General features: G+C 59.1%; 2 protein-coding genes across 6 annotated transcripts; one reads left to right on the forward strand and one right to left on the reverse strand.

Moving 5' to 3' along the window:
* Nucleotides 1-2,838: 2,838 nt before the first annotated feature.
* TMEM160 (transmembrane protein 160) lies at nucleotides 2,839-5,474 on the forward strand. The gene is made up of 3 exons (XM_003997619.4): nucleotides 2,839-3,088; nucleotides 4,371-4,463; nucleotides 5,133-5,474. Exons 1-3 carry the CDS (start codon nucleotides 2,881-2,883, stop codon nucleotides 5,396-5,398), a joined length of 567 nt encoding a protein of 188 aa, XP_003997668.2. The 5' UTR covers nucleotides 2,839-2,880; the 3' UTR covers nucleotides 5,399-5,474.
* Nucleotides 5,475-5,592: 118 nt separating this feature from the next.
* NPAS1 (neuronal PAS domain protein 1) lies at nucleotides 5,593-20,762 on the reverse strand. 5 transcript variants are annotated; one of them, XM_011289788.4, is made up of 12 exons: nucleotides 20,619-20,762; nucleotides 19,339-19,566; nucleotides 18,675-18,910; nucleotides 12,499-12,572; nucleotides 12,148-12,237; nucleotides 10,106-10,277; nucleotides 8,620-8,735; nucleotides 8,292-8,449; nucleotides 7,736-7,842; nucleotides 7,263-7,410; nucleotides 6,509-6,603; nucleotides 5,593-6,178 (listed from the first exon to the last, which is right to left on the reverse strand). In XM_011289788.4, the coding sequence occupies exons 2-12, from the start codon at nucleotides 19,458-19,460 to the stop codon at nucleotides 5,715-5,717; spliced, it is 1,782 nt and encodes a 593-aa protein (XP_011288090.2). In that variant the 5' UTR covers nucleotides 19,461-19,566; nucleotides 20,619-20,762; the 3' UTR covers nucleotides 5,593-5,714. The 5 variants fall into 5 exon arrangements, with proteins under 5 accessions (XP_011288090.2, XP_044902089.1, XP_044902090.1 ...); XM_045046154.1 differs by lacking the exon at nucleotides 12,148-12,237; XM_045046155.1 differs by lacking the exons at nucleotides 18,675-18,910; nucleotides 19,339-19,566; nucleotides 20,619-20,762 and adding an exon at nucleotides 13,096-13,277.
* Between the last annotated feature and the right edge of the window lie 660 nt (nucleotides 20,763-21,422).

The following is a 21,422-nucleotide window of genomic DNA, read 5'->3' on the forward strand; positions in this document are numbered from 1 at the left end:
AATAATGGTATATATCACAGAGGATTATGTTGAGGATTTAATCAGAGTATCCATGTAAAGCAAGAGCACTGAATCTGACACATGGTTAGTACTCAGTAAACACCAGCCTTTATTATCTTAGTTTTCTGAGACTCATTTTATTCCTTCTATAAAAGAGGGCATATTCCAATTCTTTTTTTTTAAACTTTTTAAAATATTTATTTATTATTGAGAGACAGAGACGCACGTAACATGAGCAGGGGAGGGGTAGAGAGAGGGGGAGACACAGAATCCGAAGCAGGCTCCAGGCTGTCAGCACAGAGCCCGACGCGGGGCTCAAACTCACAAACTGCGAGATCATGACCTGAGCCAAAGTCAGTCGCTTAACCAACTGAGCCACCCAGGCGCCCCTCTGATTCTTTTTAAGATTTTAGTTTATTTATTTTTTAAAGTTTTAAGAGAGAGAATCTCAAGCAGACTCCACAGCTCGATGTGGAGCTCGAACCCACGAACCATGAGATCATGACATGCTCGGGAGGATGCTTAAAACTGTCTCAGCCATCCAGGTACTCCTTAAGATATTATCTTTTAATGTATCTTTTTAGAAATATTTATTTACTTTTTTTTAATTTTTTTTTTCAATGTTTATTTATTTTTGGGACAGAGAGAGACAGAGCATGAACAGGCGAGGGGCAGAGAGAGAGGGAGACACAGAATCGGAAACAGGCTCCAGGCTCCGAGCCATCAGCCCAGAGCCTGACGTGGGGCTCGAACTCACGGACCGTGAGATCGTGACCTGGCTGAAGTCGGACGCTTAACCGACTGTGCCACCCAGGCGCCCCTATTTACTTATTTTGAGAGAGAGAGAGAGAGAGAGAGAGAGAGATCATGGGAGGGGCAGAGAGAGAGGAAGAGAGAGAGAATCCCAAGCAGGCTCTGCACTGTCAGTGCAGAGCCCAACTCGGGGCTCGAGCCCACAAACTGTGAGATCATGACCTGAGCCAAAATGAAGAGTCCACAGCTTATCCGACTGAACTCCCAGGCACCCCGAGATTTTATTTTTAAGTAATCTCTACACCTAACATGGGGCTCGAACCCACAGCCTCGAGATCAAGAGTCCTACACGCCACTGACTGAGTCAGCCAGGTGCCCCTACTCTAATTCTTAACTCCTAGGGTTACAATGAGAATTAAATAACATTACGCACAGGCTATGCCTAGCACAATTCTTGGCACAGGCAAAGTCATTGATAAATGTTTGCTGTCATTATTTACCAAATTCCCTACTTATACTGGGTTGAGGGCATAGGAGATACATCAATCAAGGACCCAGTCCACTGAAAACTGTGAAGCCTGTTGGCACAGATCAGTATAGAGATCATTACCACACAGTGTAGTAAGGGGGGGGGGGCATAAAGCCATGTGTGGACCCAGAGGCAGAAGCTGGCTGCTGAGATTTGCCAGTGGGATCAGGTCTGTCCAGACTCAGACCTAAGTTTTGACCTAAAAGGAAACAACAATGGTTTATATCAAGGAAAATTGGAAACCACCTACAGATGGGGATCACCTGTGGTACCAACCTGTAATGCATCAGTATGAACCATTAAACTTCATGCTGTGGAACAGAAGAGGGGGATGGTTGCCTGGGGCATGGGGTTACTTTCCATTAGATCCTTCTGTACGTTTTGTTTCTTGTACCATGTCCAAAATAAATTAATTTTTATTTATTTATATTTTTTAAGATTTTTTTTTAATGTTTACTTATTTTTGAGAGAGAGACAGAGAGAGAGAGAGAGTGCAGGCGGAGGAGAGGCAGAGAAAGAGGGAGACACAGAACTCAAAGCAAGCTCCAGGCTCTGAGCTGCCAGCACAGAGCCCGTCGGGGCTCAAACTCACTGACGGGGAGATCATGACCTGAGCCCAAGTCGGAAGCCCAACTGACTGAGCCACCCAGGCACCCCTATTTTTGTTTCTAAAGTTTATTTATTTTAAGAGAGACAGAGACAGCAGGAGCAGGGGAGCACAGAGCCTGACGTGGGGCTCGAACTCACAAAACAGATCATGACCTGAGCCTAATCGGGGAGTCGGTCGCTCAACCGACTGAGCCACCCAGGTACCCAATTATTTATTTTTAATTTGAGAGATATTGCAAAAGAGGGGGAGAGGGGCGGAGGAAGGGAGGGAGGCGGGGGTGGTGGGGCGAGAGAAAGAGAACCCTAAGCAGGCGCCACGCTCACGTGGAGCCGGTGGCGGGTCTCGATCAAACCACCCTGGGATCACCACCTGAGTGGAAATCAAGAATCGGCGGCTTAACCAGGCACCCCAATCATATTTTTAATGTAAAAATTATGAAAAGTATTCAATGCCATCAGTCAATGTTCTCGACTTCTATGAAAAAAGTTAATGTGTCAAAGGGCATCTCACTTGACATTTGCCTAGAAAAAAGACAGGGCAAGGGTACAACCGATAGCAGTAACTGCTCATCAGTGGGATTAATGTTGAGGTTTACTTTCTCCTCCGGGCTATTCCAGATGTTGCAAAGGTTCTGCATTAAGTACCCCAGCTTTGTTTTGTTTTTGTTGATTGGCTATTAGAATTAAAGTTATTAACATAAACTACAAGTCCCGGCAGACATCATGCCTCCGCCTTCCCAAGACCGGCCTTCTATGGGCGCAATGATCGCTGGGATTCGTAGTCCAGCAGCAGAAGCGAGGTGGGACGCGCAGTACCGGCACAGATGACAGAGGAGGAATCACCGCTATTTCGACCAATGGACCGTGGGCGCCAGCCCTGAGTGGCGCTCTCCAAGCCAATGGGTGAGCCGTCATGCCTGAATGACGTGGGCTTCAGCCTACGGGAGCCCGTGGGGGCGGGGCGGTGAGCGGCGGCCGTAGTGGGAACCATGGGAGGCGGCTGGTGGTGGGCTCGGGCCGCCCGACTGGCCCGGCTCCGCTTCCGGGGGGTGCTGCTGCCGCCTCCGCGGCCCCGGAGCGGGGGCGCCCGAGGGTCCTTCGCCCCCGGCCACGGCCCCCGTGCCGGGGCTTCGCCGCCCCCCGTGTCCGAGCTGGACCGTGCGGACGCCTGGCTCCTCCGGAAGGCGCATGAGACAGGTCTGAGACTGGGGCTGGGGTCGGCCCCGACGGGACAGGGGGTCCCGGATAGCCGAGCTGTCGGCGCGCGCGAGTGGGGGAAGGGGGTGGAGCTTCTGTTGGAAACAGGGCTGGGACTCCGGAGCGAGAAGGGCTTCCGTAAAAGCGCAGGGAAGCGCTTGCTGCAAGAGCGCAGTCTGTCCGCATAGAAGTGCTTGCGGATGGGACGGTGTCCGGCTAGTGGGACGCAGTGGGGATTGGAAAGGTGGGCCGGGGTAGGACAGGCAGCCTTATAAAATTGCACTGCCTGGGCGAGAGAGGCATCCGAAGAGGGTGAAGGGCGGGGGTGTTGCCTACTGGAGGGGTCCGCCTTGGAGGAGCCAGTTCAGATCCAAGAGGCGACCACTCTGCATTAGGCGGGAGCGTGGATCCCATCAGAAGAGGGGGCGAGTTCCGGATTGGAGGAAGGAACAACCAATAAAAGAAAAGCTCTGGGCTGATTGGAGGGCCAGGTGATCCAGGCTGCAGGGGGAGGGGCCTCATGTGTCGATAGTGGATGGGGAGTGGGTGTGGGGTTTGTAACCCGGACCAGCCGGTTAGCGCCACACAAGGGATTTGAATGGATGTGAGTAACAGCCAGGAAGTTCACACGCGGTAGCAGATGATTGGCGTTTGAGGCTCCCTGAAGGGGGAGGCTGGAGAGAGGCCTGAAGTGCAGAAGTTTGTCCCAGAGCGGGGAGGCGGGAGGGGGATACACACATGTATGGGGAGAGGAGGGGTGTTGACCAGGATGACCCCTCGGGATCTTCCTGTCCTCATATTTAAGTTCGGCAATTTTGGGGGCGCCTGGGTGGCTCAGTCGTTTAAGCGGCCGACTTCGGCTCAGGTCATGATCTCGCGGTCTGTGAGTTCGAGCCCCGCGTCGGGCTCTATGCTGACAGCTCAGAGCCTGGAGCCTGTTTCAGATTCTGTGTCTCCCTCTCTCTGACCCTCCCCCGTTCATGCTCTGTCTCTCTCTGTCTCAAAAGTAAACGTTAAAAAAAAATTAAAAAATATATTAAAGAAGTTCGGCAATTTTGGTTCCTAGATTCTCCTGCAGATTCTGCAGACTATGTTGAATCTTTGGTGCTGCAGAGTTTGGGGAGAGGGCTCAGATGGATGGAAGCTACGGTTTGGTGGGGGTTAAGGTTAAGTGGAGGGCCGTCAGGACCGGGTGGGGATTTGGGGTGCAATGGGATAACACTGTCTGGGCTGACAGGCTGATGCTGATTTCTTTCCCCTCCCCATCCACCCCTTCCTTCAGCCTTCCTCTCCTGGTTCCGCAATGGCCTCCTGGCATCAGGCATTGGGGTTATCTCCTTCATGCAGAGTGACATGGGTCGGGAAGCTGCCTACGGTGAGTGCAGACCCCCACTCCCGCCCCAACCAGGGAGTGTGGGCACTTGCTCCCCCACTGAGGAGGGCAGAACCCCCAACCTCCCCCGTGGGTATAGATTCTTCCCTGCCCTGTCCCACCGCCACCCACTCTTTCCTCCCCCACCAGAAGCCACCTCATTTTCACGTGTGACTGTGGACCTTACATCCACCCGCCCCTGCTTTGTGGCCACTGGATCACCCGAGTGGGTGGCCCACGGGGTGGCTGTGGGTCCTTGTCCCCTCCGATCTGACTTTCCAACAAAGATGAGGGTCGCGTCTTAGCCCCTCATGCTGGCCCAGCCCCAGACTGGCCCTGCCACTCCATCCCTGTCTTTGCTCTCAGACCAGCTCCCCACTCCGCCTCTGGTCCTGAACCCCACCTCCCCATCCGGGACACCTCCTCTGATACCGGTACCTTCTCATGTCCCTGACCTTGGCTCTGTACTACTCTTGACGCCTACCCTGCTTTTGAGTTTGCCTCATTCTCTAACTCCACCTTGGTCCCCTGACCCACCTCGGTCCCAGAACCCCCGCCCTGCCCCCCCATCCCCCTCCCCACCCCGGCTTCTCCATCCGCCCCACTGCAGTGCCAGCCTGGGAGCTCAGGCCCTGCCTCTCCTTGACCGTGGCCTCCTGCCCTCTCGCACAGGCTTCTTCCTGCTGGGCGGCCTGTGCGTCGTGTGGGGCGGTGCCTCCTACGTGGTGGGCCTGGCTGCACTGCGGGGACCCATGCAGCTGTCGCTGGGGGGCGCAGCGGCGGGCGTGGGGGCCGTGCTGGCCGTGGGCCTGCTCTGGGCTTGTGCCGTCGGGCTCTACATGGGTCAGCTGGAGCTGGATGTGGAACTGGTGCCCGAGGACGATGGGACCGCCACCGCCGAAGGCCCCGACGAAGCCGGCCGGCCGCCACCGGAGTGAACAGCTGGGCCACGGGGAATGGCCGGGCGCTGGACGGCCCGAGGACCGGGACATTAAAACCTGACCCTTGTCCACATTCTGAGTGGCGGTTCCTGCGACCGGGAAGGGCGGGCATGGGAATCAGTAAAAGCAGGTGGAGGTAACCAAGGAGAAAGAAAAGGAGCGAGGGGCCCCAAGGCCCCGGGAGACTGAGCCACGGAGGGGGAGAAGGTGTTTAATTCTCGGGGAGGGCCATCGGGGCCGTGAGCCCCGCCCCTGCGCCCTCAGGGCCCCGCCCCTCCTTCAGGGTCCGGCTCTGGAGGCCGCTCTCCAGTCCTCAGTCACCCTTCCGCTGCACCCTGGTGCCCGCGGGCCCCGGGTACGACAGGCCCAGGGTGGGATAGAAGGCCTCGGGGAGGCCGGGCCCCGGGCCCAGCCTCTGCAGGTGCGGGTACATGAGACCCAGCTCCGCAGGGCCGTAGCGGATGGTGCCGGGCGTGCACAGGCCCCGCACGACGGGGGGCAGGAAGCCCGCGTGGAGGAGGGAAGGTGGGGGGTCTCCAGGAGGCCCCAGGCCCCAGGGCCGCACCAGGTCCTGCTTCAGGGCCCCTGCCCGGATGACAGAAGTAAACTCGGGCCTCGGCAGGGCCGGGTGGCTGGACGGCTCCTCCTCCGCGCTGTCCTCCGGGTCTTTGGACTCCCCCGGGCCAGGCTCCACTTTGATGCGTTTGCCCCGGGTCCGAGGGGGCTCATCCTTGTCTAGGGGGGCAGCCTGCTTCCCTTCCACCGGAGGCTCTGGCTCTGGAAGAGGGAGATACAAAGGGCACTGCGGGTGCACGTCCCCAGCCCTCAGTCTTCCCATCTGTGGTCTAGACCTGTGTTGTCCAACAGAACTTTCCCCGATGATGTTCCGTATCTTTATGGTCCAACCGCATTAGCCACTGGCCACGTGAGGCTACGGGGCCCTCGAAATGTGGCGGGTGTGACTGAGAAACTGAACCGTTCATTTTTAATTGAACATAAGTCACCACTCGTGGCTGGTGGCTTCCGGACTGGAGAGTGCAGGTCCCAGAGGCCCCTGGGAGCTTCCCCCGGGGGCTGGGGTGCTGGGGGGTGGGAGGTGGGGCTCACCTGTGGGTTCTGGCTCAGGGCTGGACACGTCCTCACAGGCCACGCTGGCTGGAAGCTGGAAGGCGTCCAGAGGGGTCTGGCCACCCTCGGCTTGGCTGGGGACAACACAGGTCGGGTAGAGCCCCCACCCCATGGTACTTAGGGCTCATCACTGGACCACCCCCAGGCTCCAAGCTGGCTTCTAGCCCCACAGCCCTGTCATCCGAGGCCAGACCCGGGCAGCCTGTGCCCCCCTGCCCCCGATGCCACCAACTAAATGTCCCCAGCATCTTCCTTTCAGGCCGCTGTTCCTCTTAGGGGCCCAAATCCGGGCCCAGAAAAGCCAGAGACGTGGGTGGCAGCAGACAGCTCTTCCCCTCCTCCGCCAGCATTGCCTGGCATTTCCGGGACTTGCCCCCACTTCCTCCCTGGGCTCCCAGCCCCCGTCGTGCGTCCCTCAGGACTCTCACTTCGAGGCAGCCTGAGGGGTCTTTCCACAAAGCAGATTTGACTGTGGCCCTCTCCAGCCTTGAAGCCTGCCGTGGCTCCCCAGTGCCCCGGAATCAAATCCAGACCCTCTGCCTGGGCTGAGGCCACTTCAAAGCCGCCCCCCTGCAGGTAAGGTCTCGCCACCTCCAAGCCTCTCCTCTCACTGTCCCCTTTCCCCTTCCTGTTTTCAGGCCCCTCTGGGTTCTTGTCCTTTCGAGAAGCCCTCCCTGAAGAGCCTCCACCCCAAGCCCCCTTCCCGGTGAGGCCGGCCGGGGACAGCCCTCACCTGAGCACGTAGCTGACCCACAGCACGTGGCGCTCCCCGGGGCTCTTCCCGCTCACGGCCACGGTGGCCACGGACTGCAGCCACACAAAGCCCCCGGCTCGCTGCAGCCAACGGTAGTAACCGGTCATCACCTGACCCTTGTCCAGCACTGGGCCCAGCGCAGGGATGGGGTGAGACGGTTGCAGAGAGACAGGTGGACAGGAAGGCGGGGGCGAGAGAGGGAGACAGGGGCAGAAAGGGTGGCGGTAGGGAGGAGACAGAGGGGGGGACGGAGAGAGACAGAGTCAGAAGGACTGAAGGCCAACCTGGCTGGGGGGCCTTCTGGATTTTTAAGGGTGGGCCCGAGAGACCCCACGGCCCCTTTCCTCCCACCCCACACGTGAGCTGTTGCCCAGGGTGCAGGGCACAGCGGGGCGGGGGGGGGGGGGGGTTGTGGACTCAGGCCTGGGGTGCCGGCAGACAGGGGTTCTCACGGTCCAGGTGGCTTTGGCGGATCCTGGCTGCGTCCTGGCCGTGGACAAACTGGTAGCAGCTGCGGCCCACAAGCTCTGAGGGCCCCAGGTCCATGTGGTCGCTGACTCTGAGCACAGGGGGCGACAGAGAGAGGAGGTGAGAAGGGCTCTGAGACAACAGGGTTGGGGGCAAAGAGGCAGGGTTGGTTCTGGAACCCCCAGCTCCGAAACCTTGCTCTGGAGCGCTCTGGGCCTCAGTTTAACCCTCGGTACAATGGCGGTGTCATACCAGCGTCCCGCCTGGAGTGGCTGTGGGCCTCGTGGGGTGGCCCCGGGCTCCCCAAAGGCACTCGGAGCGTGGGGGCTATTTCGCGATTTAATTTTCCCCACCGCGTGGTGCAGGGCGCGACCCGCCCCACCCCCAAAGGCCCCGCCCCCCGGCCCCCTCCTTCCAGGACCTCCTCCCTCGCTGCTCTTGTGCCCCCCTGGCTCCCCAAAGCCCCCCCCCCCACCTGCCCGCAGCCCTGGCTCCCCCGTGTGGCCCCATCCGCCCGCCTCGGCCCCCCGACCCCGGTACCTGCTCTCACAAGCAAGGATGGTGAGACCCAGGCTGAGGCGGAAGACGATCATGTGTCCGTGTAGTGGCAGCTCAGCCAGTGGGGCTGGGGGCAACGTGTGGCCCAGAGCCACCAGGCCCAGGGAGCGGGCCCGAAGGCGCCCGGTGACGTGGATGACCTGTGGGCAACAGGCGGGCTTGGAGGAGAGGCCTGGCGAGGCCACCACCCCGCCGGTGCCGGGGCACAAGGACATAGCTGGCAGGAATGTGGGAGCCCCCCCCCGCCCCCGTCCCCCGCAGGAGAGGAGACCCAGGAGTCAGCAGCCGGGGCCAGAGAGCTGACCCTCACCTTGTACCCCGAGGCCTTGACGTGCAGCCCCCGCTTGGTGAGGGTAGATTTCATGCGGATGAAGAAGGAACGCTCCTGGGCCCGGGAGAAGTGAGGCACCTCGGCGGGGCTGGCCTCTGGGGTGGAGAGTGAAGGAAGGTTAGGAGGTCCTGAAGGAGAAACACACACAGGCCGTCCCTGCCCCCCCCCCGTACATCTAGCCAGACGAGGTCAAGGCCACAGCCTGAGGGTTACACAACCTCACTGAAGTCGCAGACTAACCTCCCCTCTGAGCTACAGCTGAACGGGTCTCTTCTAAAGCTCAGCTATGACCCCGGCCCCTCCCTGCCCTGAAACTGCCATGCCTCCCTAGGACCCTTGGGAGAAAGCTCAGCTCCTCACCTTGGCCTAAAACTTCCGCAAGAACTGCCTCCCGCTGACACCATCTCTAGCTACAGCCTCCAGGTCTCAGGGTAGACAGCTCCTCCTCCAGGAAGCCCTCCCTGACCCCCTCCCTCAGGCTGGGTCAGCCATCCCTCCGGGGTCTCCCACCCCAGCCCCGACCACTTTGGATTATCATTCTCTAGGGACTGGTCAGCCTGCCCACACCCGGACTGTGAGCACAGGGAGGGTAGGGCTGGGGATGCTGTCATCACTGTGTCCCCAGCCCTCCCCAGCACAGAGCAGGGGCTCTGGGTATAAGAATCAAGTAAGACTCACAAATACAGATTAGTCTGTAAATCCCATGATACATTCTTGTAACTGCTCACCGCCAGACGAACCTGTTTCTCAATCTTCGATGCAAACCTAATCACCTTCCCCAGTGGACCCACAAACATCTCCCAAGCGTGCAGGCCCTGATGATAGCTCAGATATTTTTGCTGTTAAGCAAACCCAACAGAAGAAAATCCTCCTTCCGGGAAAGTTAACCTCCTAGTCCCCCCACATCTCAGAGCTAAAAGAAACTTCCAGGGTAATCTCCCAACACCCTCCTTCTCTGACATGGACTGGAATTTTCCACTGCAGGGAAGGACTAGAAACACGGATGCAAGAGCCAAACAAACCCGGGCCGCGGTCCAGACCAACCACGTACAGCTGTGTGACCCGGGCCAATTAACTTAACCTCTCTGCGCTGTGCCTCAGTTTCCACCTCTGCAAAATGAAGACAGTGATAGTTCCCCGCTTGTGGGGTGGTGATCAGGATTCCAATTACGCAGTTAAAGGCGCAGCATGGGTAGAGCCCGTGAAGCGCAGGCTTTATTGTTACCAAAGCCTGGTCCCATCTGTCCCCCACAAGCAGTGGCAAGAGGGGCCTTTCCAAAGCTCGGCTCCGGGGGAGCCAGGCAACCTTGGGCAGCTTAGGCAGTTTTCGGGAGCCAAGTCGCGTTGCCTTGGTTCAGACTCTGATGCATTTTGCACAACTTTGCACAACTCGAAGGAGAGTGGGTTTTGTAACAACAAGCCCTACACCCTTGAGGCCGCGTGACTTTGGGGCCCCTGGAATTACCGATCTCAGGAGTATCTGCAAGCGAGGAAGAAGACGAGGAGGAGGAGGAGGAGGGGACGGAGGGCGGCGTGGGGGGCCCGGGAGTCCGGGCCCGGAGCCCCAGTTGCTCCAGCACTTCTGAGTGGTCCCCAGGATGGATGTAGTCGAAGACGCTGCTACCCGTCAGCTCCACCTGCCGGCGAAAGAGGGGACGGCAGAGGGCGGGTAAGATGCGCGCGCAGCCACTCGCCCGGCCTTCAGCCTCCGGCTCGCTCGCCTAGGTTGCAGGCGCGCTTCACGCCAGCCTCGTGTTTTTATTAAGATTGCTTTTTAACCTTTTAAAAAGAAGGATACAAACTTTTAGGCTCTTCTTAAGCCTTCCCACTTCAAACCCGGCGGTCGTTAAGGATTTTCTGCACCTGCTTACTCTATTAAGAAGCTGTGTACTGGGTTGTCGTAGCCTCCATTTACCCAACTCCCACCCACTCACAGCAAAAAACTGTGCCCTGAAATGAATCACAGGATGTCCCCGCAGGAATGGCAATCAGGATGCAAGCAGTGGAATGTTTCTCGAGCTCTTTAAAGAGTTAGAACTTTTTGAAGCGTCTGGGTGGCTCAGTTGGTTAAGCATCCGACTCGATTTCGGCTCAGGTCCGTATCTCACGGGTTCCTGCGCTAGAGACCCACATCGGGTTCTTCACTGATAGCGAGGAGCCTGCTTGAGTTTCTCTCTCCCTTCCTCTCTGCCCCTCCCCTGCTCGCTCTTTTTCTCTCTCAAAATAAACATTAAAAAAAAAAAAACAAACCAAGAATAACTTTTTAATCAGACGGACTTTCACACTGAATTCACCCCAAACTCTCAGAGCAGTTCCCCTTCCCTCCACACCTCCCCTAGTCCAGGCCCCCAACTTTTCTCTGCTGTCTTCCTGCCCCAGGGTCCTCCCTGGTGCTCTGGCCTTCAGTCCCCAAACACCCTTGCTAAATTACTCACCTGACCATGGCCCGCCTCCTCTCAGAAACCTCTCAGAGCTCCCACTGCCCCTGGGCTTGGGGTCCCAGGCTCCCCTCTGTCCCTCATCCCTCCGAACTCCTCCTCATTAAACCCTTCCCTGCACCAGCTTCCAGCTTTTCCTCCACTTCTCCCTCCCTCCCTTCCCCTTGGCCACATGCCCCTACCTCCAGGGTCTTCCTCCTCCACGCATCTCCAACAACTCACTGCAAAGGTGCTCACAAAGGCCAAATACCTAGCATTGAATTTTCTAAATTTACCATTTGCCAAAACCTTTGTAATAGCGATAACCGAGGATAGTGATTTGTACCGAATGTGTTGGTAGTAGGAAGGCCACAAGGAGCCAGGCCCCCCCGGATTGGGAGTCCGTTTCTGCTATATATATATATATATATATATATATATATATATATATATATATTTAATTTTTGAGAGGGAAGAGAGAGGGAGACACAGACGCCAAAGCAGGCTCCAGGCTCTGAGATGTCAGCACAGAGCCCCACGCGGGACTTGAACTCAGACTGTGAGATCATGACCTGAGCCGAAGTCGGACACTCACCCGACTGAGCCACCCAGGCGCCCCCTCCCCTGCCTTTTACCTTTCAGTGCCAGCTGCAGGAGCTGGGGGCAGACACAGCTGGCTGAGATAGAAAAAAGCAAGCCAGTTCACTAAAACGCTACAGAAAATCTTCCAAAGTTGGCAAAACCCAAGCCCTTACGATGCAAATCGCTGTAATTCTTTACAATTGTGGAGGAAAAAACAAAAAAAAAAAAAAGCGAGTTTTGGTAAATATGGCGCATTTGGCAAACACTCATGGGCAAACTGACCTTTCTGCTAATTTGCCGTCTTCAAATTGACCTGCTACTTTAACAGCCCCCCTCTCGCCTGTGAGGAGGGGCCACGTGGGGTTCCCAGGGGTGCACTTCGGGAACCATGGATGCAGCCCACTTTTCGGGCTGGGATGGTGAGGCCAGGAGAGAGGAAGGGCATGCAGGGGCCAGCAAGGGAGACGGTGGCCGGGCCAGTCCAGGCAGCCCGCTGCGGGCCCCTTACCTGTGAGAGACCCAGATAAATGGAGACGGTCTCTGAAATGTAGAGGAATTTCCCTTCCTGGTTCAAGGCAAACACGAAGCCATCCAGGGACTAGAGTGGGGAGAAATAGGGGGGCGGAGAGAGGAGCGCTGGGCATCTGTCTGTGCAGCAGGCAAGCGGTAAGAGATTCTAAAAGCTGGATCTCCACCTAGGATGGATTAATCGGGGGGGGGTGGGTGGGGAGGGGAAGGGGATCGGGTGGCCCTCGGAAAGGGGGCCCTCGCTGGGATGGATGCTGGAGAAAAGGGTGCTGCTCGCCAGAGGTGGCCGCTAGGTGGCAGCAATGGGCAGCAGGCAGGGAAGGGGCCTCACCTGCAAGATGTGTCCTCCCAGGTGCTGCTCGAAGACTTCGGAGACCAGCGCCACGGGGCCCCTGTGGCTGGGGGCTGGGGGCAAAGGGAGGGGTGAGGCCGGGGCCTGTTGGCCCCCATTCGAGCCAGGCTACAAATCCCTCTCTCTTCTCCCCGGTCCCGCAGCCACCTCGGGGTACTGGGGACCCCGGGGCCCCGTCAGGGAGAAAGCCGGGCTGGGGGGAAGGGTGGAAGGGGCAGAAGTGGGCTGAGACACACAGAGACAGGGAGAGACACCAGAGGATGCAGACAGGGGTCCGTCCGTCCGTTTGTCCATCCATCCAATCCAGGCAGAAACTCCCTGAGCACCAACTGTGCGGCAGGCCCTGTCCTAGGGCCACCGAGGTGACCGGGGCGGCCTGGTTCTCCCCTCCCAGGCCAGAGGCAGATACACAACAAGCAAGAAACTAAAAAAATCCAGGGCCGCCTGGCTGGCTCAGTCGGAGGAACAAGACATTTGATCTCGGGGTCGGGGGTTCAAGCCCCACGTGGGGTGTGGAACATACTTAAAAAAAAAAAAAAAGTGAAAACATTACTCAAGACCCAAGAGGCCACACACTGTGTGATTCCATTTCTATGAACCGTCCGGAACAGGGCAAATCTACGGAGACAGGAAGTAGATTAGCGTTGCCCAGGGGCTGATGGGAGGGAGGGGGGATGGGAGTGTCTGCCGATGTGGGCAGGGCTTTTTCAGGAGGCAGTGAAAATGTTCTGGAACTAGGGGCACCTGGGTGGCTCAGTCGGTTAAGCATCCGACTTCGGCTCAGGTCATGATCTCACGGTTTATGGGTTCGAGCCCAGCATCGGGCTCTGTGCTGACAGCTCAGCTAGGAGCCTGGAGCCTGCTTCGGATTCTGTGTCTCCCTCTCTCTGCCCCTCCCCGGCTGGCTCTCTCTCTCAAAAAAAACAAAAACAAAAAACATTAAAAAAAAAAAAAAAAAAAGAGGTGGAGAGAAAAGAAAGGAGATGTCCAGGAGAAATACAGGGAAAGACAGTGACAGGAGGTCATGTCAAATGGGACAAAGGGCAAAGAGCGCCCCAGCCCCCACAGTCTGGAGCAGAGAGGAGGGCAGAGAGTTGGGGGGGGGTGGATGGAGGCTGTTCCCACGCAGGTCCCTCTCCCTGACCCTGCAGAGAAACACCTCCCAAGGGGCTCTATGTCCAGATCAGGGAGCCAGGGGACTCCGTGACCTTGAGGGTGGGCAAGTGGCTGGCTCCTGCAGGCCTCAGGGTCCTGGTCTGGTGCCCAGCCCCAGGGCCGGCCCTCCCTGGCTGTGTGCCCTGGGACCAGTCCCTTCACCTCTCTGTGCCTCAGTTTCCTCCTCTGTCAAGTGGATTTGCAAAGAGCGCGGACCTCACAGGCTGGTTGAGCACTCAGCACAAGGAACAGAAAGGGCCCCGCACCCGCCAGGCACACCTCAGGTGCTCCCAAACACAGAGCCAGGATCAGTATTAATAGTGTGATTACTATTGTTATTTCCAGACCCTCAAAACACCAGGCGGCCAAACCCCCGCCCCGGCGCCCCCATCAGGACTCAGCCCCCCCACAAGACATCTAAGCCACGCCTCCTCCCGGGAGCACCTCCCCCGCTGTTCGCACCCTTTTCCCACCCCTGGCTGGAGCACCAGGAACAATAAATGGAGGGGGGGGGTGCTGATGGGGACCCCTCCCCCGAGATGCAGCGCGAACCAGCCGGGTGACAGGCAGGAACAATGCTGCCTGCTAATTGTCGCAATTTTCCCCTGTCATTTTTGCTAATTCCTTCATTTTCCCCGCTCACAGGATCAGCCCAGGTCAGACTGAACGGCTGCAATTAACAGCGTTAATGGGCACGTCGGATGAGGGGGGTGCGCAGGGGGAGGGCTTGCTGTTCCCCCGTTGGGACGGGAGCTTTGGGGTCGGTCCCCTTCGCTGACTGATGCGTCCTATTACCCCCAGCCCCCCCTCCCTCCCCAAACCCAACTCCAGACTCCTTCCTCTGCGTTCCGGCCTCTCCAGGCAGATGCCTCAGCTCCTCTGTCCCCCAAATTCGGCAGGTGGCTCTTTACTGCTCCCAGATCTGCCCCCTGCTCACGCCCAACCCCCAACCATCACTCACTCACTCAACAAACATTCGCTGCGCTTTTTATTGGAGCCTGACTGGCCGCTGGAGAAGAAAAACTGTCCTGGTTGTCATCACAGAGCTGAGACTGAGGGACCCAGGGGAGAAGGGGACTCCCAGGGGTCCGATCACCTCCTATTCTCAATTGCCCGGAGAGATTCCCCGACCACGTGGTGGGGATGAAGTCCAGAGAGGGAAACCCTGCTCCCAGGAGGGGCAGGCCCCGCGGGCCAGATGGGGCACCTTCCTCAGCCTCAATTGTAAACTGGGTCTCATGCTAGAGCGCGAATGGGTTCGTGCGTGTGAACAACACACAGCCAGGCACACGGTAGGGACCAAATTCCCGAGTCCTGCCCTTATTCTTACCAGGTACGGTGGATAACTTGGGGGCACCTCTACCTTTCCAGGTAATTCCTTGCCGTTGGCCCTGACCTATCTCTTTCTCCCACCCACGGCTGTTTTCAGCACATCCCTCTCCTGATTCCCACCACCCCTCACCCCACGGCCCCCGCCCTGGTCTAGCTGCCCCACCAGGCAGGAGCCTGGACCATTGCACTCGCGTCCTCACTGGGCTCCCTGCTTCCACCTCTGGCTCCCGTCCCACTTGGGCTAACAGCCAAAGTCCTCACCAAAGCCCACGAGGCCCTGCAGGGCCTGGTTCCGGCTGTCTACTCTCTGCCTCAACTACTTACTTCTCTCTGACTACTTGGCCTCATTGTGCCCTGCAGCCAGTAAGCGGATTACTGCCTGCCTCAGGGCCTTTGCACATATTCCCTCAGTCCAGACTGCTTTCCTTCCAGCTTTTGTCACGGCTTGCTTCCTCACCTCCTTCCAGTCTCAGCTCAAAGGTCACTTCCTCAGAGTGAGGCTGGGCCTGACCTGTGAATTAAGATGTCAACCCTCCTCCCCTCACTCTGTTCCATGGCCACCCAACAAATACTTAGGGAGCCCTTACTGTGCCCCAGGAACTGTCCCATGCTCGGGGAACACGGTGTCATGGGGGAGAGACACAATAGACAATAAGTGCTTTGGAAAGAAAGAAGGCAGGAAAGGAAGACAAGAGAGCACTGGGGGGACAAAGGTGTTGTCAGTTTTAACAGAGTGGTCAGGGCAGGCCTCCCTGAAGAGCTGACTTTTGGAAGGAAGGGAGCTCCTGAGGGAGGGCACAGCAAGTGCAAAGGCCCTGGGGTAGGAACATGTTTCTCTGAGGAATAGCGAGATAGCCACTGTGTGTGTGTGTGTGTGTGTGTGTGTGTGTGGTAGTGTGGGGGGGGGGTTGAAGAGGTGAGAGGGGCAGAAAAATGAGATCAGAGAGGTGAGGGACAGTGGGCACACCACGAAGGGCTGGTAGGCCCACCCTTGAGGTCAGGGACTTTGTCCTGTCCCTAGAACAGGGCCTGGCACCGAGAAGTGTTCGATGATGCTGAATGAATGACGACCACTGATCTAAGATCCAGGCTGTCTCCTCCCCGGACGTGGAGGTCCAGGGCTAGGCTTCCGCATCTGTTTTACAGACACACAGGGAGGCCCAGAGACAGGCCGAGACCCGCAAGATCCCCGGAGACCTATGGACGTGCCAGGTCTGGAGGCTGAGGACGTGCACTCTGAAGACAGTTTGGATCTCAGCCGGGCCCAGGCTCGACCGATGGGTGAACGGCTTCCCCTCTCTGGGGCTCAGTTTTCCACTTCTATAAAATGGGAATCAACACTGCTCTCCTCCTAGTGTTTGTGAGAGGATTGAGTTTTGTTATTTTTTTATTAAAACACTTTTTTTTTTTTTAATGTTTCTTTACTTCTGAGAGAGAGACAGAGAGAGAGCACGAGCAGGGAAGGGGCAGGCACAGACGGAGACACAGAATTCGAAGCAGCCTCCAGGCTCTGAGCTGTCAGCCCAGAGCCCGACGTGGGGCTCGAACTCGTACGCTGTGAGATCCTGACCTGGGCGGAAGTCGGCCGCTTAACTGACTGAGCCACCCAGGCGCCCTGGGTTCAGTGAGTTAAAAAAAAAAAAAAAAAAAATGGCGAGTTATTTGTCTATATTATTGAGGAAGCCACAGAATGGGAGACACACGGCTTTGCTCTCTGACTAGCAAAGACCCTGTCCTCAGTTTCCCCGTGTGAACTACGGAAACAGGCGCTTGACCTCTTGTTGGGGCCCCTGGGAGGTAGGAGATGCCTCCAAATGCCTACTTTAGGGGATCCGGGGAGGGAGTCCACGCAGACCTCCCCAACGGGGCCGGGGGGAGGGGGAGGGGGGTGCTCCCCAGGAGTACAGGAGGGGGGCCTCGACGGAGTCTGCGGTCTGCCCCCTCGGTGCTGTGTCCTCAGCGGGCTCCTGTCCCCTTCAAGTGCCCATCCGGGCAGCGGGAGGTGGTGGAAGGGGGGGGGGGGGAGCTGGACGCCGGAGGGACTATCTCAACACCCCCTCCCTTCCTTTCTCTCCCGGCGTTCGGGACAATAGACAAGATGTTTATCCCCCCGCCGGCGCACATGTTGTTCGCGGTAATGACAGTAATCAGCCGCGCTAATGCCGCATTCTCTGGGCGCCAGTCAATTCGCCTAATTACCGCCTGGGAAGCCGGATTATTTAAATTTAAATGGTGATTTATTGCGAGCTTAATCAATGCTATTTTCTCTCCCCCCCCACCTCCTCCCCTGGGACCGGGGGCAGGAGGGGACCTGGAGCCCCTCCAACCTCACCCTAAGGACACCCGTTCTTCTGGGGGGCCCCGTCGCCTGGGGTGCCCGGTCGCTGTCACCTGCCACCTCAGATTTACACGATTCACTGTCTTCTAGTTGAGTGAAGCAGTAATACATAAAACAAGCAATAACAGTAACATAACACTGCTATGCATCCATCGGGAATAAAGTTGAATTCTAGAGGCGCCTGGGGGGCTCCGTCGGTTACGCGGCGGACTTCGGCTCAGGTCACGATCTCCCGGTCCGTGAGGTCGAGCCCCGCGTCGGGCTCTGTGCTGACCGCTCGGAGCCCGGAGCCTGCTTCGGATTCTGTGTCTCCCTCCCTCTCTGCTCCTCCCCCACTCACACTCTGTCTTTCTCTCTCTCAAAAATAAACAAACATTAAAAAAATTGAATTCCAATAAAAGTCGGTATCTGTGTATCTGTATCTGTCCTTTACCTAATTCTATGTTTTTACAGATGATACATTGCATTTCTTTGTTCATTTCATTATTGGGTCTTGGCTACTGGGATGTCAGCCTGTGCAGGACTTTTCTCAAGTTTGTTTCCTGCTGGCTCCTCTACTCAGAACAGTAGCGGGCACACAGTAGGTGCTTAAGAAACTGCAGGTTCCGCGAGGCAACCAGTGGCACTAAGGGTCGCTACATACTCATTGCCCAGGCTGTGCCCGGTATATCCAGGCTCTTTGCACACATCACCTGGCTTCCTTCTGGGCTCTCCGGGCGTCTGTGTGCGGACTTTCATCAGGATTCCCATCTCACATATGAGGCACAGAGAGGTAAGGCGACCTGCCCAGGGTCACAACACTGGGGAGTGGCCGGGATGGGGGTGGGAGGGTGGGCAGGGACCCAGGAGAGTCTTTCTGAAGCTCTCTCCGTCTCACCTGCCGCATTATACTGTCTCCCTCCCGCTTTCCCAAACTGGGAATTCTGACTCCAGAGTCCTTGTGCTCAAGTCTGAGTGAGGGGGTTTCTTGCCCATGAGTGGATAGGAGGCCCAGGCTGGGCCCCCTCTGTCCCGCCCATGGAGCTGCGGGCCTCCTTTGTGAAAATGATTCATCTTCCCTAATAAAAATAATAGCATTTACTAGTGGTCTGATCCCTGGTGGCCAAAATTCATGAACTCATCCCTACCTCGTGTGCCCATTTAACAGATGAATAAACGGAGGCTCGGAGACTAGAAGCCACCTACCTGATAGCGACACACAGAGGATCTGGTGGATTCCAAACCTCGTGCTCCCTCTCGGCCAAGAAGGAACTGGGCAAAAGCTGGTGGGCCCTTCACGTTCCCACTTGCTCCCCCCCCCCGCCCCCGTCCCCTGCGCACGCGCACTCACCGAGGCCGGCCGGTGGCCCCGCGGCCCGCAGTCCCCAGGGCGGCGCCCCGAGGGCGGCGAAGCGGCGCAGGCGGAGGTAGGTGACGCTGAGGCGCACGATGGACGCCTTGTCCAGCTGGCTCGAGATGGCTCCGGGCAGCGGGAGCAGCTTGGCCAGCTCGAAGAACTCCAGGTTCTCCTTTCCGCGCCGCGAGCGCGCCGCGTTACGGGACTTCTCCTTGCGCTGCGCCTGCAGGCTGGGCGGGCGGCGCGGAGGGGGCGTCAGCGGGGCCCCCGGCGCTCAGGGGTCCGCGGCCTGGGGGAGCCCTGCCCTCGGGGCCTCGGAACGGGGTCGGGACGTGGGAAGTGGGCTCGACACTGGAGGTGGGGGCGGAACCCGCGTGTGGATGCTGCACCCGGCCGTGGGGACCGAACCCCGGGGTGTAAATCAATTCTGGGGCGCGGGGAGGGAGGAGGCAGAGGGGAGAAATGAGAACGTTGGGTATGAACTCTGAGGAAGGGGGGGTAGGAACAGAACGTGGTGGGGGTTGTTTGTAGAACAAAGGTTGAGCTTCCCGGGGTAAGAAATTCTAGCTCCGGAGGGCGGGGCGGAAAGCCGAGTGTGAATTCTCCCAGGACGCCCTTGGGGGCGGGGCCACGGCCCGGGGGGCGGGGCTTTGCTCACCAGGGTCCGGGCGGGGCCTTGACCACTAGCCCAGGCAGAAAGTCCCACGGGACGCTGCGGCCACGACCTCCCCCGCACTTGACCTCGCCTCCGCCGCCACTGCTGGGGTACGGGGTCGCCATCTCCGCGGGGGGGGGGCGGGTTCAGGCGGACTCAGGGCAGCCTCGAGACCCGCGTCTCCTGCCGCGGGAAGGCAGCGCTCGGTGCCTGCGGGGGTACCCCGGGGACCTGCTGGGGAAACTGAGGTCCGTGAGGGGCTCGGGGTCCCAGCAAGGAGCTGGGGCCGGATGGTGCCTCAGTTTCTCCTCCCGGAGGCCCCGGGACGGAGCCCGCCGCTCTCTCACCCTGCCCGGCCCCAGGCGAAGCTCGGGGCGAGGACGTGCCCCGCCGCCGCCGCCGCCGCCGCCTCCCCCGCGCCGCCCGCCAGCGCGGCCGCCTCACGCCCGCGCCGGGCCGGCTCCCGCATACCAATAGGCGCACGCGGCGCGCATACGGATCCGACCGGCCCGCGCGCTGCGTGCCAAGCATGCCCAAGCCGGGCGGGCGGGGGGCAGGCGCCTCGCCGGGGCCCAGGCGCGCCCGGCTCCTGCCCCCAGAGCCCTCTGTTCCGGGGATCCGCTCTCCTAGCCCATCCCACGAGTCCGAGCGCTCGCATCCGCGGGGCGCCCATTTCCCAGGCTGGGCTAAGGAGGTAAGGGGGGGAGGGAGAGGGCAGGGACCCCACCCCATGCCCGGCCCAGGGACCACCCCCCACCCCCCAGCCCCTAGGGGTGGGGCCATGTGTCCGGGCCGCCAGATCTCCGCAACCGCAACTTCCTTTCCGAAGACCCGGGCGTGCGAGCCACAGCCCCCGACGCAGTGGCCAGAGCACCAGCCAGAGGACGCCCGCAGGATGGACCCGACACTCGGGGCCCAGGTGTCCCGGGATCCAGATCCTCCAGAACCAGGAACGTGTTCACTCAGGTCTTCATTCCTCCGGGACTAGGCATTAAGCATTCCCTCCCCCACCCTGCCCCCAGGATCCAGGCCGCCCCCAAGCCTCTCCAACCAGGTGTCCAGATGCCCTAGACCTTGGTGTCCAGGTACCCAGCCCCCTATTTCTCCAGGACCCAAACATCCGTGTGCCCCTTCCCCCGACCTCAGGATACGGGCGTCCTGACACCCTAGCCCCCAGGACGCTGGAGTTCCGGCCCCCCTATTTCTGCAGGACCCAGGAGTTCCCTGTCCCCTCCTGCCAGCCTCCAGGCGTCCCCGACCCGCAGGACCCACAGCCCCCTTACCTGGCCGCAGGGCAGGCTCCGGGCGCGGCGTGGGGCCGGCCGGGCGGCGCAGAGGGGTGGCCCCATAGACCCCGGGGCAGGCCGGGCTCGGCGGGGCGCGCGTGCGGTGGCGCTCGGTTCTCCGCGCCCACCGCGGCCTCGCAGACTTGGAGACGCGCGGACCGCGCTGGCAGGCGGGGGCGGCGTCTGCGGAGCCCCGCCCACCTAGTCTCCGCCCCTTCGGTCCCGCCCAACGCCAGCCTCTCCGGCCTTTGCCGGGGTAGGGGCTTCCCAGCCAGGGACTCCCGAGCTGCCCTGGCGTCCGAGTCCTCTCCCCCCACGGCAGCTTCGGGGGTCCGGCCCCCTTCCCACCGGAATGAGAACCTCGGAGTCGGAGCTTCCCTGCCCCGACAGGGGAACCCCGGAGTCTCCAGACTCCACCGGGAGGAGCTGGCACCTTAGTCGTCCAAGAGAACCTCGTGCTCCAGCAGCCCCCTCGGGACACGGCGGGTACCGTGCACCCAAGCCCCCTGTAGACGGAGGACTTAAACTTCAGTACCCGCGCCAGGGACGCGAAGCCAGGTGTTCGAGACCCTCCTTTCCCAGGAGAGAATTTCAGGATGTTAGTATCCCTTCCCCATAAGAAGAGGACCCCGCCCTCCGAGGGCCCCCCATCTCATAAGGCCAGGCTTTGGCGTCTGGACCTAGGCTGTCTCACGCACTGGGACCCAGGTATCCGCAGAACTTCAGAAATCAGGATCCTGGGATCTGACATCCTCCCCCTATCACAGGGACGGGAACCCCAACATCCGAGCTTCCTATCAG

This window comes from Felis catus, chromosome E2 (genome assembly GCF_018350175.1).
Source record: "Felis catus isolate Fca126 chromosome E2, F.catus_Fca126_mat1.0, whole genome shotgun sequence".
Taxonomy (NCBI): Eukaryota; Metazoa; Chordata; class Mammalia; order Carnivora; family Felidae; genus Felis; species Felis catus.